Here is a 23,826-nt window from a genome sequence, read left to right on the forward strand (position 1 = left end):
GCCTATTTTTGTTTTCTATTTTCTATATTCTATTTTCAGTCTCATTGTCCATTTTATGTGCATTTTATCTGTTGGTGTTTTTTCTTTTTCCTTTTTGCCAACAAAACATCTGCAAGAACATAAAAGTAATTTATTTTATATAGCTCTTTACCTGCACTGTGGCAGCTTAGTATTATGGTCTATAGAGCACTGGCCCTCAATGCAGAAGTCACCACAGGTGTAGCACGTAGGCTGCTGGCTGTTATTAGCGCATCTTCACAGAAGAACATAAATTATCACAGCACCCACAAAAACAGCACACAACAACCATATTTATACGACACATTATTTCAGACAAGTTAAAGCTAAATGTTGGTAGACTATGAAAGCCCAGTGAGTTGAATGTGCTGGTACGTACTTGCATGTTATCCCGCTGCCTAGCACTTCACACTTGCCCGTGCCACAGTATTCACACTTGCTCAGCTCACATTGTGGACCAAAGTATGACTCAGAACACTGGCAATGTTTAGTGCCATTGATCATCTCCATACAAGTACCTCCATTCTTACAGAAGTCCTCACAGTGACCTGCACAGATTGATTCCCAGTACTTATTTGACTTTGTTTTATTTATTAGCAAGACTTCTGTTTGGATGCAAACAGCTAATAAAAAAAACATTAAGACAATGGAAATTTTAGAAAAGACTTGAACCCTCTATTTAAAGTGACAAGTAGTTAAACTCACTGTATTGGCACTGGTCACCCAAGAAGCCCTTTGGACAACGGCAGGTTGGCTGGTTGCCCTGGTTGACAGTGCAGTTGCCCCCATTCTGGCAGTAGTTGTTGCAAACATGTAGGTTACATTTGGGGCCAGTGAAGCCAGTCTGACAGCGGCAGGTAGGAGCACCTGAAGAGAGGAAGCGGGATGTGTTGCGGATGTAGCTATAAAGATAAATGTGCAGAACCCTGGTCACAAATGCACAATGTGTCTGTGAGTGTGTGTACCTGTGCGTGAAGGGGAGCAGGTTCCTCCGTTCTGACAGTAGTCTCTGCACTGGTTGATTTCACAGCGTTCTCCACTGTAACTGGTGGGACAGCGACATTTGGGCTGGCTCCATGCATTGAGGAAACAGCTGCCACCATTCTGGCACTGAACATTACATGTAGGAGCTAAAAGAAAAATATGTTAAAGATGACTGACTGAATGAACATCTTAAGTTTTATAATTTAATTATGTTGAGAAATACCTAACAAATGAATTTATGCTCATGAAGCATCAGAAAAAAATATAAATGCATTCAATCAAGCTCAAAAAACTGCATATGCACAATATTTACCATGTAAAATGTTTATATATATATATATATATATATATATAATTTTTTTTCTCAGTGTAACAAGTAGCTTTAGCATTGTTCTGGCTGTGGCCTAAAATGAATTAGGATATAGTGTGAAAGCAGGGTCTTACTGAAGGGGGATTGGGTCGCTGGAGGCACCTCTGTACAGGTACCGTTGTCAGGGATGTGGTCATTAGGACAGGTGCACACTGGTCCACTGGGACTGAGTAAACACAACCATTCACACTTCTTCCTATCACATGGGTTAGTCACTGTAAAAAAAAAATAAAGACGTTTTAGATTGCTGAAAATACACTTATATTTGCAATAAGACCCTAAAAAAATGTGTCCAAACCACACACACTTTCACACAGACACTCACTCTCAGGCTGTTTGTAGCGGTGATATAGGACTATGTCAGTTGCGTGGTTGATGCCAGTGGTCAGATTCTCCGCCTGACCTTTCCCAAACTTGTTAACACGGAAGACAAAGTTATTGGTGTAGGTAACACCATAAATGTAATCCTCAAAGATATCAATGCTGAAGGGATGAAGGAGGTCTGTAAGAAATTAAGAGAAGCGGATTAATGTTTAAAATATTACTGTTTTGTACAGTTTCTTTAACCATATAAATGGTAGCCTTTGTGAGTATATAAAAAAAATGTTTGAACGAAAGTTATATTATAGCTAAATATATATTTTTAGCAGATACAGTCAAGGATAAGCTTTAATCCCAGAGCATAATCGCATTACTGAACTGTTTTTGATGTTGGATACAGCCACAACAGGGTCCGAGCCATCCAAACGCACACTGCCAATCATAGAGAGCTTGACATCTGCCCAGTACAGACGCTCATTGAAGTAGTCCACTGCAAGACCTGTTTTAGAGAAGATGTATGCATTAACACATAGATTTAATTTGAATACAGTGAACTAATTTCATGGACACAGATGGTTGAAAGCAGCATTACGCTGGTAAGACCTGTAGGCCATTGGATGTTCTCATGGACCAGGGTTTGTCTGAGTGTCCCATCCATGGCTGCCGTCTCAATCTTTGGATGATTCCCCCAATCAGTCCAGTACATGGTTCTGATATACGAAACAAAAACGATCCATCTGAAGCGTTTCTACTGTAGAATTAAGAAAACATACAGTACAGTGTATGCTTCTTACCCTCTCTGAGGATCCACTACAATAGCATAAGGCTCATCAATCATGCCAGAAATCAGCGTCTTCCTGTGCTGGCCTGAAATCTGAGCAACCTCGATCACATCACGTCCCGAATCAGTCCAGTAGAGGTTACCAGCCACCCAGTCTACCGCGATTCCACGTGGCATCTTCAAACCTGGAATCTAAAGAGGAGACCGGTAAAATTCAGTAAAGGTATTGCAAAGCATGAAGCGTAATAATGAACACTGAATGTCTTGACTTACATCGAGGTTGGTGACACTGCCCTCGCTCTGCCTGGTGTTGCGGTGAGAGTTAGACGTAGGACCTGATGGTGAGGTTGGAGAGGGCAGCTGGAAGCAGGAAATGCCAGACGTGTGCCAATTGGTCCAGAAAATGCGGTTGGTCTTGACGTGCAAGTCCATGGCATCGATGCGCACGTTGACGTCGCCCTGGAATGTCTGCTCATAAACCCACTTGCGCATATCAAGATTCAGACTGCGGATCTCGTTGTCATCCGCAATGTAGAGGACCTGTTTACTAATGTTTTGACCTGCAGATACACACGAAAAAGTTTTCGATAGGTGAATCCATTCGAGAGCATGCACAACTCTAAAGACGAAGTGATTTAAAGAATAAAATCAGCACATACTGTCAGCCTTGCATGTGTTGTTAATCCTGGTGAAGTATTTGTGGCAGCTGCACTTGTAGGAGCCCTTGGTGTTGTTACATATGTGAGAACACATACCAAACTGCATGCACTCGTTCTTATCTAAAAAAAAGAGAACAACAATTTACCAAAAGGTAATTTCGCAGGTGGTGATACCCTTCACTGACATAAAAAGAAAGTCGTAAGCCTTTTTAAGACGGCAGACTAAGTACCTTCACAGGTGTTGTGTCCAACGCTCTGGAAACCCTGTTTGCAGGAACAGAACGTGTCTGTGCCGTTGGAAATGCAGTGAGCCTCATCGCCATCTCCACATAGAGATTTGTTACTCTTACAGTCATTCAGAACGGTGTCTACAAACACACAGACAGACACATGAAGTCAATTCAATCAGGATTTAAGAGCCCCTTCTAAATATCAAACTATAAAATCAAAGCATATTTTATTCACAAATATGGACACTGGCATTATGATAAAGCATCTTACCTGTCTTGCAGCCAATCTCATCTGATCCATAATCTTCACAGTCATTAAAGAAGTTGCACCGCAGGTTGGCACTGATGCATTTGCCATTGCTGCACTTGAACTGTTCTTTATCGCATGTGGATGTGTGGTCTCCTATAAACATGTCGAACAGGTCATGGAAACACTCAGGGAGTCTGATATAAAATCATTTAAGCACGTCAGAGCAGACGACTTACCACAGTTAGTCTCATCTGAATTGTCTCCACAGTTGTCCACACCATCACAGCGCTTGCCACTCCAGAGACATACGCGATTATTCCGACAACGGAAATTTCTAGTGGGTGGGCACTGGAAGTTTCCTGAATTATAGAAAGGAAGACGTTTACAGTTTGAGCTTGCCATGTATTAATGTCGTTTTTCTATTCATCACCAACAAAACATTGCAAATGAATTGTAAATATTTGTCAGGGATGCTGATCATTTTTATTACAATTCAACTGTGGGAAAGAGTTCTTACTGCATTCCTCCGGGTTCTCATCAGAGTTATCTCCACAGTCATCCTCCCCATCACACTTCCAGGACAGCGGCTTACACAGAGTGTTGTTACACTGGAACTCATCATGGGGGCAGTGCCGCGCCTCTAAAAGAGAGCAAAAAAAACAAAGTGAGATACATGAGACTGTATTTTAAAAATGACATTTGACATATAAATAAGCCCATTTCAGAAAGAAGCAGACATGCATACTCACCAGAAATATTACAACTCTCTTCATCACTGCCATCAATGCAGTCAGCATCAGCGTCACAGCGCCAGCGAAGTGGGATACAGTGACCATTCTTACACTGGAATTGATCCTCCTCACACTTCAGGTCACAGCCATGCTGTGAAACACAATAATATATGTACTGATTTTAATATATATAATATTACAATAAAGTGCTGAGTGTCATAAGAAGCCACAAAAACCAACCAGCTAAAGAAACCTAAACTATATTTATATTACTTGGCTCGTATTTTGGAGGAAATGGAGGAACATTGCATTTAAGCTTTGAATAAATGGTCCCTTGATAATTGCAGTTTATAGACTGGCTACACCCAATTTATATGAGATGGTGAAGCAGGCCAGTGAACTGCAGTACCTCATCAGATCCATCTGAACAGTCATGATCTCCATCACACTTCCACCTCCCAGCAATACAACGGCCGTTAGTGCAGGCAAACTCACTTTCAGAGCACTGACGTGGCACTGGGAGGGAGAGAGAGACAGAAAGGTTAATAGTGAAGAAACACCAGACAGCACAATAACTACAACAACTACAAGGAAAACAGGAGGAAAGAGGAACACATTTCAAGACAAGGTCTATAGGTCAGCTTAGAGAGTGAGAAAAGTTACCAACACATTCAGGGTTCCAACATAATCATGATTAAAATATATATATATTTTAGTGCTGTCAAACGATTAATCGCGATTAATCACATCCAAAATAAAAGTTTATAAGTAATATATGTGGGCGTACTGTGTATATTTATTATGAATATATAAATACACACATGCGTGTATATACGTGTGTGTATTTATATATACATAATAAACATACACAGTATGATGACGACCATGGGAACCCTACTAATTAGTTCAGAATCATTGAAAACACTTTCATTTTCAAACTTTATTCCAGTTTCAAGCTCTGAACGTATCAACAGAAATGTTCACTGCTAGAAGCTTCACTATTCAATTTCGAGGAGGAAAATTAACTACATCGTTTCTCCACTAGGGTGCAGAAGCTGCGATTGGCCACTTCTGTCATAAACACGAATGGAATCATGGGGAGATGAGAAGGGAGGAGAAGGAAAGGGAGCCAGGAATAGGTAGGTGGTTTGGAGGGAGGAGAGACCTACCTCTGAGTCAAGCCAATGGGTCAGTGTGAAATGAAGAATAGAGACAACATGAAGTGAGATGCAACAGTGAGCAATGTGAGTGAGCCATGACATAGGACAAATACCCGCAATGCCTCCCACAGACATATGTGACGGTCACAAATAATAATAAACCACTAGATTCACTCCTTTAACTTGCATACATGCAGTCTCAGGTGTGCGAACAGGAAGCAGGAACGCTAAGGTCACTGTCGGTTGAGATACTTACCGCACTTCTCCTCATCCGAGTTATCGCCACAGTCATTGTCATAGTCACACTGCCAGCGGCCCGGCACGCAGCGGTTGTTCTTACAGCGGAACTGGTACGGCTCACATGTTCTCTCATCTACCTCAAGAAAATACGATGTAATTATTCACTAAAATAATGAGAATAAAATGAATAATTTGTATTCACTTCCACAACAAATCAAATTTTTTTGGGTATAAATAGAGAAAATAAAGGCTGTCGCACCACACTCCTCTTTGGGTTCATCTGAGCCATCTCCACAATCGTCCTCTCCATCACATGTCCAGCGGGACGGGATACAGCGGCCCGAGTCCTTACAGCGGAACTCATCCACACCGCACTTCATCTGAGCTGCAGAAAACACAAACAGCTTTAATTACGACTGTCAGTCGATTCTTCATTTAATTTATTTGGTAATTTATGCCATATTATAATCGAAGGCAATTATTGTAGCAAGAACCAGATAAAACCAGTTAAAAATAGGTTAAAAAATAAAATAAATAAATACAAATATTAACAAGCATAAGTAGTGCTGTTAAATCGATTAATTGCATCCAAAATAAAAGTTCTTGTTTACATAATGTGTGTACTGTGTATATGTATATATAAAGACATACACAGATTTAAGAAATATATGTAATATACATGTTTAATATAAATAATATGTAAAAATGAAAACATGTTTGCTGATTCAAAAAAGCAGTCTGATCAAAGCAGTCAAAATAATACATGGGCAATATCAATATTTACCACCAAATTAAGAAAAAAAAGAAAAAAAGAAGTGGCTTTAGAAGTCAAGTTTTTTATTTCCTTACTGCAGTTGGCCGGTTCGTCGGATTCGTCCACGCAGTCGTAGTCTCTATCGCACACCCAGACTCGTGGTATACAGCGTTTGGTGATGGCACACTGGAACTGGTTAGGAGCACAGGTCACCTCAGCTACAAGAAAACACAGCGACACTCAGCCAGTCAGCTCATCAGAAACCAGCCTAATACATAGTGTAAATATCAAAACATTCCATTTTTGTTTTATTAATGAGAGGTAGAGGACTAAACTTACGACAGTCCTTTTCATCTTCTCCCTGGCCGCAGTTGTTCTGACCGTTACAACGCAAGATTCCAGGGATACAGCGACTAGGATGCGAGCACTTAAACTGACTGGGCAGGCAAACGTGGATGTCTGAATGAGGACAAAAATGAGTGTTCATTAAACATATGTCCTAAGGATGATTATTTCAGTCCTACACAATTGCTTGGACATCATACCACAGTTGGCTTCATCGGAGTTGTCCTGGCAGTCGTTGTCTCCATCACAGATATAAGCTGGGTTGGTGCAGAGACCTGTGCCACACTGGAACTGGCCTGGTCTGCATTTAAACTCGGCTAAAACCCAAGAACAGAGAGCATGAGACTGTTATGTATGTTTTAACCATGGTGTCTCTCACAGTTAAAGCCCTTATACTTACGGCAGTCGGCAGGTTCATCTGAGCGGTCTCCACAGTCATCCTCAGTATCACACTTCCACCAGAAGGGAATGCACTTATCATTCTTGCAGACAAACTACAGTCAGAGCAAAAGAAGAGAGAGCACAGACAATTAGCCGAGCGTCATTTCTGACATGAACATATCCACGTAATATTGCACCTCAAAATCACAAGAAAACAAAAAAATACTTTAGGACAATCAGGTTTTTTTGCATGGTGAAATATTTTCAATTGACTTCACAATTAACTTCTCATTATCAAAATGCAAAAAAAGAAGAAGAAATGAAATAATAATAATAATAATAATAATAGTCCTTACTGTATCGCATTGTTATTTTGGAGTTACTTTAATATTATTGGTATATTATTATAGTATATATTATTATAGTGAAGTTTAATTTTTTTTTAATGTTTTTGTAATTTTTGAAAACACTTCTATTATAATATTATAAATATTTATAATGCAAATAAATATGAAATCATTTTTATTACCAGTTTTATTCATATTAGTACTTCAAATTAAATTTGTTTTCAAATTCTTGTTTTAGTTTTTTTTTTCTCCATTTAATATCTATTTTTCGGTTTTATTTTAATTAAACAAATTTTTGTTTTTACTTTTTTTTGTTACTACTACTACACTGTAAATGAAAAAAAAGGGTATTATTTTAAAAGTATTCAACAGGACTGCTAACGTGTTGTTAATTAATATAGTTAAGAAATAAAGAAATACCATAACATTTTTTTTCTTATTTAAAATGAATGGCAGTACAATAAACACAGACATAATGTTGAAAGACTTGTGATAAGTCTCACTTTTACTTTGGTAGTTAATGTGTTAGCACTTTCAGTACCTTTATAATGTGAATCAAATAAGAACCACTATTAAGAATAATGAAAATTACAAGTAAAATGTGCTGGAATTCTGCATTTTGAGAAAATGTTTGCTTATTTGTGCCAAAATTACACACACCTGACTGGCTGTACAGTTGGACAAGCACTGTTTTCCATCAGCAGCCAGATAGAAGTTGGTGGGACAGGCACACTTGTAGCCTCCTCCAGGTGAGAGCAAACACAGGTTACTGCAGCCACCATTATCCTCCTGACACGGGTGACCTGACACTGCGAGAGGAGAAAGCTCAGAAACCACATCAAACACCGCAGGAACATTTCTATTCACAGCATGTGTGCATCTTCTCACCCTCAGGTTGTCTGGAGGGATGATAGATGTGTATGTCCATGGGTCTGTGGAGGGTGCTGATCAACAGGGTCTTGTTGGTGCCCAGGGTTTTGTGAGCTCTGTTAATGGACTTGGTCTCCCAGTCGGTCCAGTAGATGTACTCCTCAAATAGAGTCATGGCAAAGATATGAGGGATGTCTTGATTCAGCACTGTGGGGAAGAGAACACAAGACCTATATTTAATAAATCAAGAAACAGAATACTGAAATAAGGGTGAGACTGGTTTTTATCCTTCATTATTCATTAACTTGATTACATTAGCAAAAAAAGAGAAAATAACTTAATTATTAAGAGTAAGTGACAGACCAAACATATTAACCAACACTTAAGGCTATTTTCACAAAATGAAAAGTATTAATTTTAGTACTTCATATTAAACAGATTTCAATTAATTGCCAGGCCAGCAATTTTTTTTGTTTAGTACCTTTTTATTTTAATTATAAAACTGAAATTTTCTTAAATAGTATCTTAAAAAGAATCATATATATATATTAGTGCTGTCAAAGGAATTAATCGCATCTAAAATAAATGTTTTTGTTTACATTACTGTGTATATTTATTATGTATATAAATATATAAATACAAACACATGCATGTATATATTTAAGAAAAAAACATGTTGTTTATATTATAAATTTATTTATATAAAATCTAAGAATATAAATACATATACACATGTCAATATTTTCAATATAAACTGTACGTGTGTGTATTTATATATACATAATAAATATAAACAGTATGCATACATAAATTATCTAAACAAAAACCTTTGGATGTGATTAATCATTTGACAGCACTTGTATAATATATACATATATATATATACACACATACACATACACATATATATATATATATCAATAAAAAACAAATTATATATTATTATATAACTTTAAAATGAAAGAAAGAAAGAAAGACAAGGTCTTTCAACTTGATATTTGCCCATATTTATGAGATAATATTGATTTTCTTTCATCTCTTGACTTTAGCAGCACAAAGAAACTAGGAGGCTTCAAAGTCGAACCCATTAAATCCAGGACAGATCTAGCATGTTCTTGTGTAACCTTTCTGAATATGAGGAATTCATATGGAAATAAACCTCCTCCTCACTGTCTGTCTTTTGCACATACCAGTCTCAGAAACAATAGATCGACTGTAATATTACATAATACAGGCCGTCTATGATGTAATTTATTGGCGACATGAAGGCTGGGTCACTCCTTTGTCTAAACTAACTGCCTGAAGAAAAATGACCTCAATAAGCAGTGTGTGTGTGTTTGCATTCACCAATGTGTCTGTTGGATCCATCCAGGCTGGAAAAAGCAATGTAGTCTTCACGAGCGTCTGCCCAGTAGATGCGGTCATTAATAAAATCTAGCGTCAAGCCGTTCGGCCATGTGATCTTATCTTGAATGATGATGTGGCGATCTGTGCCGTCCATGCCGATGCGGCCAATATGTGGCACATCGCCCCAGTCTGACCAGTACAGATACCTGGAAATAATAAACCACCAGTCAAACAAGCTCATAACATGTCAAGTATGAATTAATTACTCAAAACAACAAAAACAACGAAGTCACATAGGCTGGCCGTTCAGACGGAGGTCGCATTTCAAAAGATCGGATACGTATCGGATTTAGGACCACATACCCAAGTGGCCTGGGTAGCATTTGAAAAGATCGGATCTGTGTCGTTCAGACTGTCATGAAAAGATCAGATACAGGTCGCATAGGGGCAAAAAAATCGGAATTGGGCCATTTCAGCCTGCAGTGTGAACGTAGCCATAGATCCATCAAGAGAAAATACTAGGGTATTTTATATAATTATTTTATAAATATTTTATCTACATTTATAACATCCATTTATTCTAATGAAATATTTTATATAACTATATATATAACTATATATAACTATATATATAACTATATATATATATATATATATATATATATATGTGTATATATATATATATATATATATATATAACTATATATGTATATACATATATATATATACATACATATATATACACACACATGCATACATATACATAATTTTTTTTGTGCGTGTAAAAAAATGCTGAATTTGTAATGCACTCACCTGACTCAAATTATCTTTAACCCCTTAACTGTTACTCACGTTCTTGAACATAGACTTAAATTTTTAAAATTCATGAATGAAAACATTTTGTAACATGATATTGATGTGCCATTTACATGGTAATGCAATGTCTGGTTTTAAAATGGGTTTTAAAGGATGAATTTTGAGATTTTAAGTTTTCAGTTGATAAATAATTTCTGATGATTTCTAAAATGTGATAGAGAAAAAGGCAATGAAAAAGTCTTTTTTTTAAACAAAGGACAAAACTCCTGTTATAATTTAGATTTTTGAGGGTGGCCTCTTGTCACAAATTAATCTATTACTTTTCCTACATAATTGTTTACAAAAAACATTGGTAAAATATATATTTGGGAGTCTTAGACCTTTCCAACAATATATAGTTTGTCAAGATTAGATTAGATTTAATTGTAATATAGTGAAGTAAATGTAGGCGTCCCGTATACGGGACGGAGTGACAGTTAAAGTATTTTCTAGGAAAATACTGATATGTCATTTCAAATAATTGAATTCGTTACAAAGAATTATCATGGAATTTGATCACAAATCTAATAGACTCACAACCCCCAGAAAATCAACCAGCAATTACTGGGATAGTCAGACTGGCTTATATAATACATGACGTAAGATCAGGAAGCGTTAGGGAAATGATTTTAGACTCTCACCCATTCCTCACATCCAGAGCCACGGCTCTGGGCTCTCGCAGGCCGCTATTAACCAGCACACTTCTGTACGCTCCGTTCAGCTTGGAAACTTCAATTGTGTCTCGGCCCTTATCACACCAGTACAGGTTCCCCCCGACCCAGTCCACAGCCAGACCATCAGGGTTACTCAGAGAGGTTCTGTGCAGCACCTATCCAACAGCCAATCAGAACAAGATGGTACAGTTAATGAATTTGATGTATCATTTTTTTTTAAACATGAGGGAATCATTAAAGCGCAGGCTCTAGAACTACACAGACCTGCACATTACTGCCGTTGATGTTCATGCGACGGATCATGCTTCCTTGTGTTGTCACGTCAGTCCAGTAGATCATCTGCTCCGCGTAATGATAGTCCAAAGCCACTGCGTTATTGAGCCCCTGTTAACACGTATAAAATCAGCACACAAAATAGTAACAGACAGTTAGCAACATTAGAAAATTACAATAGTCTACAAATAACATCTATAGGCAACAGCCACCTCACCTGTTTAATCAATGTGTAGTTAGATCCATCCAAGTTGAGTTTTCGCAGGTAGTAGCGGTTGGCGAAGATGAGGAAAGGTTCCTCATCTGAAATGTAAGCAACACTCTTATAGTAAAGCAGACTCTAAAACAGATTCTCAACAACTTGAAACATTTTAACTAGCAATGTCATTTTTAATGACATTCTGTACTGTATACTCTTTAATTTGAGTAAACTAGAATATAATATAACAAGGAGAGAGGGCTCACCAGATGTTGATTTGCAGCTGGTGGGGTCGTCGGGACGTGGCACAAAGCCATCGACACAGAGACAGTGGAAGCTACCATGCGCGTTGATGCAACGCTGGGCACAGGGGTACGTGGTGGTGCACTCGTCCACATCCACACACGTCTTCCCATCTTGCTTCAGACGGAAACCTGGATGACACCGGCACTGCAGGGGCCGGGCAAGAGGCATGTCATGTATTCACTGTTATATGTCCCAGTAATTAATTTGCATAAGTATTACGTGCTAATAAGGAAATGTATAAACATACCTTGAAGCCGATCTTGAGATCTTCACAGAGCTGTGAGCAGCCGCTCAGCTTACTGTTGAGACATTCATTGACGAAGCAGTTGTTCTCATCAGAGCCGTCACCACAGTCATTCTTACCGTCACACAGCAATGTCTCGTTCACACACTTGCCATTGGTGCACAGGAAGGCAGTGTCATTACAGCGCCTCTCTATGGATAAAAACAAAACAACCCATCACATTTCTGTTCTGGGACCAATGAATATCCCTCTATTATGTGGTAATATTATAGCACTACACCATGGTAGAGAACAATATCATATTTATGTATCATTTACATGGAACTCCAAAGAACATTGTAGTTCTTTTGGAACTTTTGTACTTGGTGTAATAGATTTAAAAAAGTCCAATTAATGCTGTAAAAGGTCATCCATAACCAGATATTCATAAAGTTACTTCAACCCAGTCAGCGATCCAGAATTAATACTGCCACAGGAAGTTGTGGCTCTAATGAAGCAGGGAATTGAACAGAATTAAGCTCCTTTAACACACTACATTACACACCTGGCACGCTTCCAAGAACCCACAAGAGCCTGTTTATTACCACAAGTTTTTATTGTTAGACACACGACTGTAATATAACCCTGCACTTTTCAATTTCACACACGTTTGCATTCAAAGACAAGATCATATTTTGATTTAAGGCGTGAAAAGAGAAAAAGTGACAGAAAAGCTATTGGTATATGAACAATTTATCAGTTAGATGAAGAGTGGCGAAAAATAATTAAAACAGCTGAAAGTTGTGTATCTTTGTTGTATTTAAAAAAAGTTCTTGTTTTATTAAAATATGTTTTATTTAATCTTTGTTACAGCCAGTAGAAAAGTATATAAAGAGATATAAAAATATATAACTATATAAAATAGTGTATATATATATATATTTTTTTTTTTTTTTTGCCCTTTAAGGTTGCCATCCTCACCTGAGTCTGTGCAAAGTGGGTTTTTGGGAGCTTCATCTGATTGGTCTCTACAGTCAAACTCTCCATCACACTCCCAGTTCTTCTGCTTCAGGCACTGGCCATTAGCACAGCGGAAATCATTCGGTCCGCATGTGGGATATTCTACATTATGGCAGGAAAGACAACAACTGACTTAATGTATGATTCACTGTGTGGGTCTGTTTGACTAATAATAAAAAATAACACCAAAAGACTTAAATGGACAGCACATGCTTACCACACTCGGGCGATTCATCAGAGCCGTCGCGGCAGTCAATGTCATGATCACACATGAAGTTTTTGGGAATACACTGATAATTCTGACACTGGAACTCCAAGTCATCACAGGTCTTATTGAACACTTGAGAGAGAGAAAATACAGAAGTACAGACAAGTTTTTTTTTTTTTTTTAAATAAAGAGTGTGATTAAATAAAGAAACTAGGCAGAAATGGTCTCAACGGTTTCTTCCAAGGAATTCCATGGCACAAAATAACTCACCACAACCAGCCTTAATGCCCTCATCTGCACCATCAGGACAGTCCTTGTCCCCGTCACACTTCCAGCGCTGAGAAATACACATGTGAGAGCCAGGACACTGGAATGCCTCTGGACTGCAAGTCTTTGTCTCTGTCAGAGATACATACTCAGTGTCAGTGTCACATTGGGGAAGTCGTGGCCTAGTGGTTAGAGAGTTTGACTCCTAAACCTAGGGTTGTGGGTTCGAATCTCAGGCCAGCAATACCATGACTTAGGTGCCCTTGAGCAAGGCATCGAACCCCCAACTGCTCCCTGGGTGCTACAGCATAAATCGTTGCCCACTGCTCCGGGTGTGTGCTCACAGTGTGTGTGTGTGTGTGTGTGTGTGTGTGTGTGTGTGTTAGCTGCTCTGTGTGTGTGCACTTTGGATAAGTTAAATGCAGAGCACGAATTCTGAGTATGGGTCACCATACTTGGTTGAATGTCACGTCACTTTTCACTTACACATTCTATCATCTAGCCTTAACTAGACTGACATTGAGATTCTTCAAGGCTAATATAAAGACAAAAACTGAACGTTGGTAGCCACTGACATCCATAGAATTTTTCCCTACGGCTACTATCAACTGTTTGGTTACCAAAATTCTTCAAAATATCTTCATTTGTGCTTAACAGAACAAAAAAAGACTCCTACCGGTTTGGAAAAACTTAATGTAAGCAAATGACGACAATTTTCATTTTTGGGTGAACTATCCCTTTAAATAGCACAGAGGTTCTCAGTTGTTTTCAAATGACATGCTCACAGCTATGAGAATAAAAACAATGCATAATGCAAATAATAAAATGCAACCAACCATATAATCATGCATAGTGAGGTCAGCTAAACAGCTTTTAAAAGGGGTAAAACACAAATGCGGTGCGTCCAAACAAACTCAAGGGTGGCGCAAATTCTTCCTTTGGTAACTCGCCAAGTTAAATAGATGCTAACATGGACAGATTGTGTGACATCCTCAAAAGCCATGAACAAAGGTAAAAGTACGACCTAGAACGCATTAAGTATGGGTTAACTTGCAGTGAGGAACCCGGTTTATTTGGGGTCAGAGCTCTGTTTGTTGATGAAAGTTATAACGTGACTCACTGCATTTGCTGTCCTCATCAGTGCCGTCTCCACAGTCATCAGCACCGTCACACACCCAGGATTTGGAGATACAGCGATGGTTCCCACACTCAAACTGATTTGATGCACAGAACTTATCTAAGAAAACAAGAGTAATCAAACTCAATGTCAAAAAATCAAATGATATGATGATAACTGTGCTCAGGCTCAGAAATTAACCAGAATTGTGTCAAATAACATAAAACAATCTAAAAAGAAATGCATATTAATACATATAAAAATATATATTATTGTTGTTAATAATACTACTATTAAAAAAAAAACATTTAATTAATCTTGTGAAAAGTCTGAGAGATGTTCACTAACCACAGTGAGACTCATCTGCTCCATTCTCACAGTCGTTCTCTTTGTCACAGGTCCAGCTCATGGGAATACAGCGGCCGCTCGGGCACGCAAAGAAGTTCACCGGACAATTATGCTTCCTTTTCTCTGTGGGAAAGAAGGTGAAAGGTCAATTTTATGATGCAGTATCACACATTATGTTTGCTGTGAGAATGAGGGGATGTGTCAGTGCATGCTGATGTGTGAAGAGTCTGACCGGGACAGTTTCTTTCATCGGAGAAGTCTCCGCAGTCATTGGAGCCATCACAGCGCCAGGAGGGGGCGTAGCAGAGTGTAGTGAACTCACAGCGCTCAAAGGTCACGCCCTTCACTCCAAGCAGATAGTAACTGGAGCAGTCAGTGGGGCCTGAAAGAGAATGTACCGAAAGATTGTATCCGTTCGAGAGAATAACCTTCAACCTTTTGGTTTGGTTACCAGACCAGATATTTTTCGCTGAATACTTACTGCAGTTGATCTCATCACTGGCGTCCTCACAGTCCACCACCTGATTACAGCGACTCGAGTTAGTGATGCAGGAACCGTCTTTGCACTGGAACTCAGCAGCGCTGCACAGAGTCACTGAAGAAAACAGATATGGATACAGTGAGGAACTATTACAGCTGCACTTTTTCCTAGTCAACCGCTCAAAAAACAAATATTTCCTTAATCTTAGGGCTGGACGATTATGGCCTAAAATCAAAAAACATTTTACCTCGATTACGATTAATGAACGATTATTTTGTTTCTGTTTTGTTGCCCTCACAGTTCACTGACAAGGTTTGTACTGTAAATATGATTGACTATTAAAGGTGAGATATTTTTATAATATTGTTTAAATATATTATCCAAATTCGAATTATATTCGAATTTAAAATACATAATTTTAGTTAGGGTAAAGAAAAGCTTTTGGCTTCTCTTCTGAGTTCACAAGAGGACGCATTGGGCAAAATATTACTAATGCACGTTTATTCAAAGCATAAGAAAATATGACTTGTGGAAAAAAGTGCATAATATTTAAAATAATGTTTATAAACCAATTATAATTAAGTAGCTTAAAGAACTATAAACAAGACAGCACCATGTGTGAATCCATAGTTTAATTCAAAGGGGTGAAAACCAATAACACAGAGTACATTTTTAATTTAAACATGAGATGCAGTAGGATGGGGAAAACCCACCATAAAGTCCCAAGATATGTTTTTGAAAAAAACTGAACCCACCTTAATTTTACAAGGCTTTCTAAACATGCAGCTCTATTGTGTGAGACGCGAGTGCAAGGGTAATAGAAGATGTCCCTCTCTAGAAAATGTGTGAAATATGCGTTTTGTGTGAATGGCTTGATTTCAGTTTTGACGTAAACAAGATCTTCTCCACATTCTCTTTTTTTTGCCGCAAAATTTTGATTGAACATCGCAGCAGCGCTGCATCTAGTTGCTTCAACTGTATAGGTTAACAAAAACATTATAATGCAATGACACTTTTATATTGTCATCGTATCTCGTGCGCCACTGATAAAGGCCAAAGTATAATTTGACCATCTGCATCCGCGCACCGTCCGCATTATGTAATTTTCGTCATCAAGAGGGCTCGCGGACAGCCGCGCATCCGTCCACGCGGTTTCAAAAAGTGCCTGCACGCGGACAGGGTGCACCGCTGTCAACAGAGCATGCACGAGGTGAATGATGACAGAAGTGGTACTTGCTCGTCGAGCTCGTCCGCCTTCTGAAAGCTGTGCGGATGAAGCTGTGTGTGAGACGGATCAGAACGCGGAATGTGAAGTATACCCGGGACGGGCCTTAAAGCTGCCTTAACGGACACCTACAATTCGAATGCAACATTTTTGTATTCGAATGTGGATTTTTATTTTATTTTTTTTTATTTTTTTTGACAGCCCTAGCGCTAACATGGTAGCTCGATATAATAATACAAATCCGATCATCTAATCGCTTGAATGTCCAAACTATAAAACAAATACAACTGACAAAGTTCAGTGAAGAGGCAAGGCAATCACTATGTGTTGAACCGGCATTCACCTCCGTGTTTTGCTTTTATGCCACTGACTGGAGAGCAGAGTCATGTGACTACACATGCGGTAGTATGCTTTTAAGGGGGAAGTATTAACAGGATTAAAAAACCGAAATAAACGACATGGGAAAATAAGTCGGTTAGAGGTTCTGAATTTCGGTTTCGATTACTTTTCGATTAATCGTCCAGCCCTACTTAATCTCTTTTTATTTCAGACAATCACACCCCCCCCCCCCCCCCTTACTGTTGCATGGCAGCTCATCTGAACCGTCTCCACAGTCATCAGTGCCGTCACACCAGGAGCTGTGTTTGATGCATCGTCCGTTAATGCAGCGCCGGTAGCCCTTCTTACACATGCGGTTCGCTGCAAACAAAAAAAAGAGAGTTAAACTACTTCAAATATTAAGCTTTCTAAATTGGAAATGTTTCTGAAAACTACAAAGCAATAAATGAGAAGCAGTGTCATGCTTACCACAGTAGGACTGCTTCTCATCAGACTTGTCCTTGCAGTGGCCGATACTGTCACAAGTCAGGCTGTAGTCGATACAGTCGCCGTTTCCACATTCAAACTCATCCACGGTGTTGCAGGTTGTGTTCTCCGCTGGGAGACAGAGAGATATGCTTTCATTTTATGCCGCACTTTTCAGAGGAAACTAACAGAGCATGTTCAGAACAGGCTTATATTTTAGACACTAGGTTCCTGTTGGTCTCTCTCACCAACACATGTGTCATCTCCCAGTAGTTTGCGGTCTCCGCGGCAGCTGCAGTTGACTCGTCCTTCTGACGTGAGCAGACACAGGTCCTGACAGCCTCCATTATTGGTGAGACACGGAGAAAATTCACCTACAGACACAAATGACCAATTTCAAATGAATTTTTGGGCTGGGTAATGCATAAAATCATCATCAGTTCCATTCATTTTCATATTTAGTTAAAAATCATTGTGTCAGTTCTATCAATTTTGTGTGCTAGTGTAAATGATTAAGTATATAAATAAATAGATAAATATTCACCCATTTAAGCCATTTCAGAGCAGTTTTGCTTTAGTATCACTGGGATTCTATTATAGTTTTTTATATATAGAAATTTCATTTTCTTTTTTCATTTTAAAGTTTTAGAATTTTGACTTTTTTTAGTTTTTGTTGTTAAAAAAGTTTTTTTTTCTTCTCTTTTTGTGTTTAAATTTAGTAATTTTAATACCTTAAAAATGAAAAATGTTGCCTTGTCAACTCGCTGAAATAAAATATAACATTTTATTTCAGAAAACTGAAAATGCAATTTTTTTCATGGTTTTAGCTTTTGTTGACTATAATAACTGTCTGCAAATAATACTATTTCTAATATTGACATGCTGAAAAAATATTTAAACCATAATGTCAGTCTTCAGTACAAAACTTACAACTATTGGTGTCTTTGGCCACAGCAGTGATGCCCATTGGCTGTTGAGGAATGTCGGCACGTAGGACTTTCATATCTGTGCCATATTTATTAGCTCTGAGCACAGCTCTTCGCACCCAGTCTGTCCAAAAGATATAGTCACCATACACCGCCAAACCGAAAGGATGCACTGGCTCGTTCTTTAGGACCACCTAATCACAGGTACAATTTACATTCATTCATTTTGCAAAGAAATTTAAGGTGAACAAAATGTCAGTAGTGTGAACTCTAAGAAACAAGATCATGAACTCTGTGCTTTTAGACTCATGATCTACCACGTAATAGTCAAGAACTCTTCATGTCTCATGAACAAACATAAAAAATAAGGCATAAATAGAGAGGAACTCACAAAGCGTCGACTGCCATCATACTCGCAGCGCTCAATCTTGTCAAATGTGGCATCGGAGAAATAGATTTTCTCAGCACGGTGGTCGATGGCCAGGCCGTTCGGTGTGCGGATGTTACTGCCGATGATCACAAGGACATTCGCTCCAGAAAGAGACGCTCGCATGATACTTGGAGCCTGTTCATTCCAGTTAGTCCAGAACATCAAGCTGAAAGAAATGGAATTTAAAAATAGAAACTGACATGTGAGGTCTACTTACAACAAAAGCAACACAAGATTAAAAGAATAAATAAATAACTAAATAAAAATATTACTGAAGTATTAAATAATTATATATTTTTTATAAATACAAAAATTGCAAAAAAAAAAAAAAGATAATTAAATTATTACAATTAATTATGTGAGCTTCACAAAAATTTTGTTTTTTGGGATTTTTTTAATAATAAAATTATGAATTAATTATCAATTATTCATTATAAGAACATCACTTTGGCAATTAATGCTTAAATGAAGATTTGTGAAATTTAAATGAAATTGTTTAAAAAAAATTATATATAAATTTGGAGGTAAAAACAAAAATGTGTTCTGTATTTGGTAGGGTAGTACTTTTATTCTGAATGTGAGTCAAATTCTTGGAACTGTATGCACAGCAGAAAAATCAAAACACAGCATTGCATCATAGCAAATTTGATATACAGTGGTCATACTCTTGGCATTCATCCAGAACAAAGGCTCTGGGGTGGTCATCTCCGGACATAGTGACCACAGTGTCTCTGTCAAAAGCTCCAGTCCGACTCTGGTCCACAGTGTGCCGTGTGATGGTGGAGGTGGTGTAGCTGGTCCAGTAAAGTGTGTCCCAACCCCGGTGATAAGCCAAACCTTCAATTGATCCTACATCTGTTCAAATGAAAAGAAAAATGGTCTTAAACTGAGGAAGTATATAGAGATCCTGCTCTGACTGCTTGTTTCTGATCCAAGAACAACTCTACTGCATCCAATCTGTTTTTCTTAATTATAATTGACCTATTGGTAAGCCCTGCCCCCTTAGTTACTGTTGCGAACTCGGACAAACAAACAGAGTTGCTGACTGTCTTACAATGACAGCTGTCAGTGTGAAAACCTTGTCTCTATATCTTTTTTGATAAATTTTGGACACAGAAGGATCACCGTGCATGTGCGACTTACCGGTAAATATGCTATGGAGGGATATATAAAAGATTTTAAAATAAATATTATGGGAATTGATTTGGATGTGAGGATTTCCAGATCACAGTGCAAGTGGGAGAAGCCTTATGTTCATCACGATCGCAGATAACAACATTCCAGATCAACACTTATCATGTGCGATTAAATGAATTTACATTTTACTTACATATTTAATATGAAGAGACAGTGAAATGTAGACCTTCGTTTATGTGTTTTTGCCATACAATGTACAAGACATGAAAACAGTCCGCTATTTAGGTTTGTATGCTCTCACTAACTTTAACGTTAGCTAGTTTTAGCCAGAGATAACTTGCTAAAGCAACAAGATGACAATAACATTCTGCTTGAGCAGCTGAAAATTGTAACTTAATGAGAGTGTGACAACCAGAAAACAAATGTTTTTGTCTTCATTGAGACTGGGGTTGAATGCTTTGGGACATTTTGCTCCGTTTTGTTTGGGTTTAGGAAACAGAATAAATTAAATGACATGTATCCTGTCTTCTCAGGATACCTGGAATCACTGTAAGAAGTACCCCATGCACATCGTTTTTTAATTTTTGAAGCATAAACCCCATAAAAACGATGCAAGCTTTGGATCTTCCCATGTTTCTCTATGGCGCTGAAACCTTCAGATGTCTGAGTTCCACTCTACTGCCATTGGCTCATCTGGGTTCAAGGGGAGGGGCTTACCTAAGTACAGATACACTATTTATTTTGAACAAACTAACTCTACTGCACACTATAGCTAAAAAAGAAACAAAAAATAAGGCATCTGAACTACTTGGAAAGGATGGTAACAACTTCAAACTGGATTAATGTCATCTAAGCTTCATAGAGTAAACCAATTCTATGATTAACACAGGGCAAGTCCAAAACATCTCTTTTTAAACTCCTTATCCTTTCCCAATGAACAGTTTAATCCTATGATATGTGTGCATGTTGCTTTCATCGTGCTGGGAGATAGTCGTTGTTGCTGGTGCATGTGTGTTTAGTGGCTTAGTGTCATCCGGTCATTTCATGGATGGGTGCCTGTGCACACAAGACCCCTCCCTCGCTTGATCTCTTTAACCACGGTGACTAGTTCTTTCATAAAGAGATGACTGCTGGAAGAGTCTCAGACACAACGCTGGGATGAGAAGCAATGTGGTGCAATGCGCTTCAGTCAGCACCGTCTGAATGAGTCGAAGTCACACTGAATAATAGTCACCCTCCAGAACATTTATGAGCCCATGAGGGTCTTCGCTGCATCTATCTGCATAACACCAATGGTTGCTTTACGACAGTGATTGCTCCACCATAAAACAAGAAGGACACTCCACCAAGCTGTTTACTTTTGCAAAAAACCAATAATGATCCTGTAAAACACATCAGTCTTTCGGCCAAAGGAAGAATAAGATACTTGCGTAATAGCCAGAGCCCACAGATGAGACGCCATCATCACAGAAACGATTTTGTTCTTGGAAAAGGCCAGTAAACCTGACAATCAATGTATTAGGTGATGGATGCCTGAACAACCACCTATTGTACTTTGAACTTGGTGGTCATGAGGATCGTTATGGTGTTCTTTGCGAGGGAAATCTCACATTAGGACAGAACGAGGAGAGTCGTCTTGCTTTCCTTACAGCAGAAGGACAAAGTCCTGCAACAGCCAAACTAAAGGACTTGGAATTAATCTGAAGAGTCATTTAATTGATCATAAGAGGAAAGTTGCATTGGGCACTTAGATTCAAGTAGAATCGACAGTTTGTAATGTATCAGCCAATGACAGATGCAGGGAATCACATATTGCAGGGTTGCCTGGTTTCACTCAATCAATACACGCAAGCCGCAATCATGGATGGCTGTAAGGTAAGCGCCTTCCACTATTTCAAATACGAGATGGAGTTTAATAGTGATCACATGTGAAATTAACTGTTGTCACATTACAAATGATGAAATACAAATGTTTATGGCAATACTGGAAGTCTTTGGCTGCATTCGAAACCTTGTTATTAACAAAAAAATAATGCAAATTGTTTATGTTCATTTAAATAATGTCTGTAAATTAAAATAAACCTGAAATAAATTAAACATTTTGCTAAATGTTGCCTTGACAACTGAAATAAAATAAATTTGAGTTGAAGTACAAAATTACTAAATCTGAAATAAAGGTAAAATTAAAAAAGCAAAAGCTAATTGAATATATGAATAACAATGAAATAAAATACAAATAATATTAGAATAACACTGACTCGAAAGCTGAAAAATGTTGCCACCATACAAATAGGTTCATAATAATATATAATAATATGATATAATATACCAACTTCAGCCTCGTACATGCAGGGACGATTATCATGCGCGCTTATGACCAACGTTTTTTGACACCTCTTTTGTCTTCATACCATAGACTGCATAAAAAGGTTCATACCCATATGATATTGCTGGCGATGAGCCGAGTGAACATGCAAATTCACTTCCTGACATAAGATGGCACTTAATGAAAAACAGAAAAAACCCCGGTACACAACGAATCCTATTTGATCTGCAATTCCTCTCCATAACAACTCCCTCTTATCGAGACTTTGTGTCGATATGCACACTCACATTGGCACCCTTTGTTTAGTTAGGTGTTAAAGGGGTCATATGATGCTGCTAAAAGAATATAATTTTGTGTATTTGGTGTAATGCAATGTGTCATTAATTAGATTAATTATGGAGAAAAATAAATAAAATTATTAACGCATTTAATCCACTTGACCTGCCCCAGACCTATGTGGATCATCTGCCATTTCATACAGTCGATTGATGACTAATATGAGGCAGGGCAACAAGCTACTGCATGATGGAGCCTAGAGAATATCCCTAAAATTCAAGATATGGAGCAAAATTCCCATTTGAAATTGTGTCTCATATTTACATTACATAGTTCACAAGAGCTCTAGGCTAAGTGCAATATCACACGAGTGTAAATGTGATACTCATCTTACAAAACAGTTCATTAAGAAGTTAATATTGTGTTATTTTAGACACAATGTTGTCTGTTTTGCTCAATTTTGGCAACCAAAATATAAAGACAAATCAGAACTGGTCATCCCCAAAAAAACCACAGCGGCATTTAATTTCTTAATCCATGTTTTGAACGAACTGGGTGAACCATTGGCCATAGTCACGTTGGCTTTGAAGTGGCGCTGCACAGACCGATGATGAAATACTGGAAGTATACATCAAAGTACAGCGAGAGCGATTCAAAAGCACAAGGACTCTCTGCTCTCTAAGGTCTTGCTGTACTTTGATGTCACACACCGATCAGTCTGATGGTGATGACCCGCTTCAAGTCGAACAAGCCTAATGATTCAATGAACCATTCATAAAGAACCATTTACTTCACTCCTGAATAAATCAGCCATTTGAACGAATCAAACAAATAAATAAATGACTCGTTAACTTAATCATTAAGACATTTACCACCACCTACTGGCAGTTTTAATTTATTATTTAGAGAATCGTTTCATTGAAGAAATAATTTAATATTTTCA

At 38.1% G+C, this 23,826-nt stretch overlaps 1 protein-coding gene across 2 annotated transcripts in view; it reads right to left on the reverse strand.

The window, feature by feature from the left end:
- lrp1ab (low density lipoprotein receptor-related protein 1Ab) overlaps positions 1–23,826 on the reverse strand; it is a 116,446-nt gene that overhangs the window by 3,522 nt on the left and 89,098 nt on the right. For both annotated transcript variants that reach the window (XM_059527900.1, XM_059527901.1), the window contains exons 42-85: positions 19,810–19,999; positions 19,106–19,310; positions 18,719–18,908; positions 18,037–18,162; positions 17,792–17,920; positions 17,564–17,683; positions 15,760–15,873; positions 15,511–15,660; positions 15,279–15,401; positions 14,934–15,050; positions 13,817–13,945; positions 13,556–13,678; positions 13,300–13,440; positions 12,343–12,530; positions 12,056–12,239; positions 11,808–11,893; positions 11,582–11,701; positions 11,285–11,472; positions 9,789–9,994; positions 8,460–8,648; positions 8,232–8,380; positions 7,244–7,337; positions 7,044–7,160; positions 6,838–6,957; positions 6,594–6,716; positions 6,004–6,129; positions 5,761–5,877; positions 4,754–4,860; positions 4,363–4,495; positions 4,131–4,253; positions 3,850–3,972; positions 3,635–3,766; positions 3,364–3,501; positions 3,134–3,253; positions 2,748–3,034; positions 2,488–2,666; positions 2,297–2,403; positions 2,073–2,192; positions 1,698–1,874; positions 1,447–1,587; positions 984–1,148; positions 724–885; positions 398–566; positions 152–253 (exon numbers count right to left, since the gene is read on the reverse strand). In XM_059527900.1, coding sequence (XP_059383883.1) covers positions 152–253; positions 398–566; positions 724–885; positions 984–1,148; positions 1,447–1,587; positions 1,698–1,874; positions 2,073–2,192; positions 2,297–2,403; positions 2,488–2,666; positions 2,748–3,034; positions 3,134–3,253; positions 3,364–3,501; positions 3,635–3,766; positions 3,850–3,972; positions 4,131–4,253; positions 4,363–4,495; positions 4,754–4,860; positions 5,761–5,877; positions 6,004–6,129; positions 6,594–6,716; positions 6,838–6,957; positions 7,044–7,160; positions 7,244–7,337; positions 8,232–8,380; positions 8,460–8,648; positions 9,789–9,994; positions 11,285–11,472; positions 11,582–11,701; positions 11,808–11,893; positions 12,056–12,239; positions 12,343–12,530; positions 13,300–13,440; positions 13,556–13,678; positions 13,817–13,945; positions 14,934–15,050; positions 15,279–15,401; positions 15,511–15,660; positions 15,760–15,873; positions 17,564–17,683; positions 17,792–17,920; positions 18,037–18,162; positions 18,719–18,908; positions 19,106–19,310; positions 19,810–19,999 — 6,349 coding nt within the window. The remainder of the gene's footprint in view (positions 1–151; positions 254–397; positions 567–723; positions 886–983; positions 1,149–1,446; positions 1,588–1,697; positions 1,875–2,072; positions 2,193–2,296; positions 2,404–2,487; positions 2,667–2,747; positions 3,035–3,133; positions 3,254–3,363; positions 3,502–3,634; positions 3,767–3,849; positions 3,973–4,130; positions 4,254–4,362; positions 4,496–4,753; positions 4,861–5,760; positions 5,878–6,003; positions 6,130–6,593; positions 6,717–6,837; positions 6,958–7,043; positions 7,161–7,243; positions 7,338–8,231; positions 8,381–8,459; positions 8,649–9,788; positions 9,995–11,284; positions 11,473–11,581; positions 11,702–11,807; positions 11,894–12,055; positions 12,240–12,342; positions 12,531–13,299; positions 13,441–13,555; positions 13,679–13,816; positions 13,946–14,933; positions 15,051–15,278; positions 15,402–15,510; positions 15,661–15,759; positions 15,874–17,563; positions 17,684–17,791; positions 17,921–18,036; positions 18,163–18,718; positions 18,909–19,105; positions 19,311–19,809; positions 20,000–23,826) is intronic.

Source organism: Carassius carassius, chromosome 37 (genome assembly GCF_963082965.1).
Source record: "Carassius carassius chromosome 37, fCarCar2.1, whole genome shotgun sequence".
Lineage (NCBI taxonomy): Eukaryota > Metazoa > Chordata > Actinopteri > Cypriniformes > Cyprinidae > Carassius > Carassius carassius.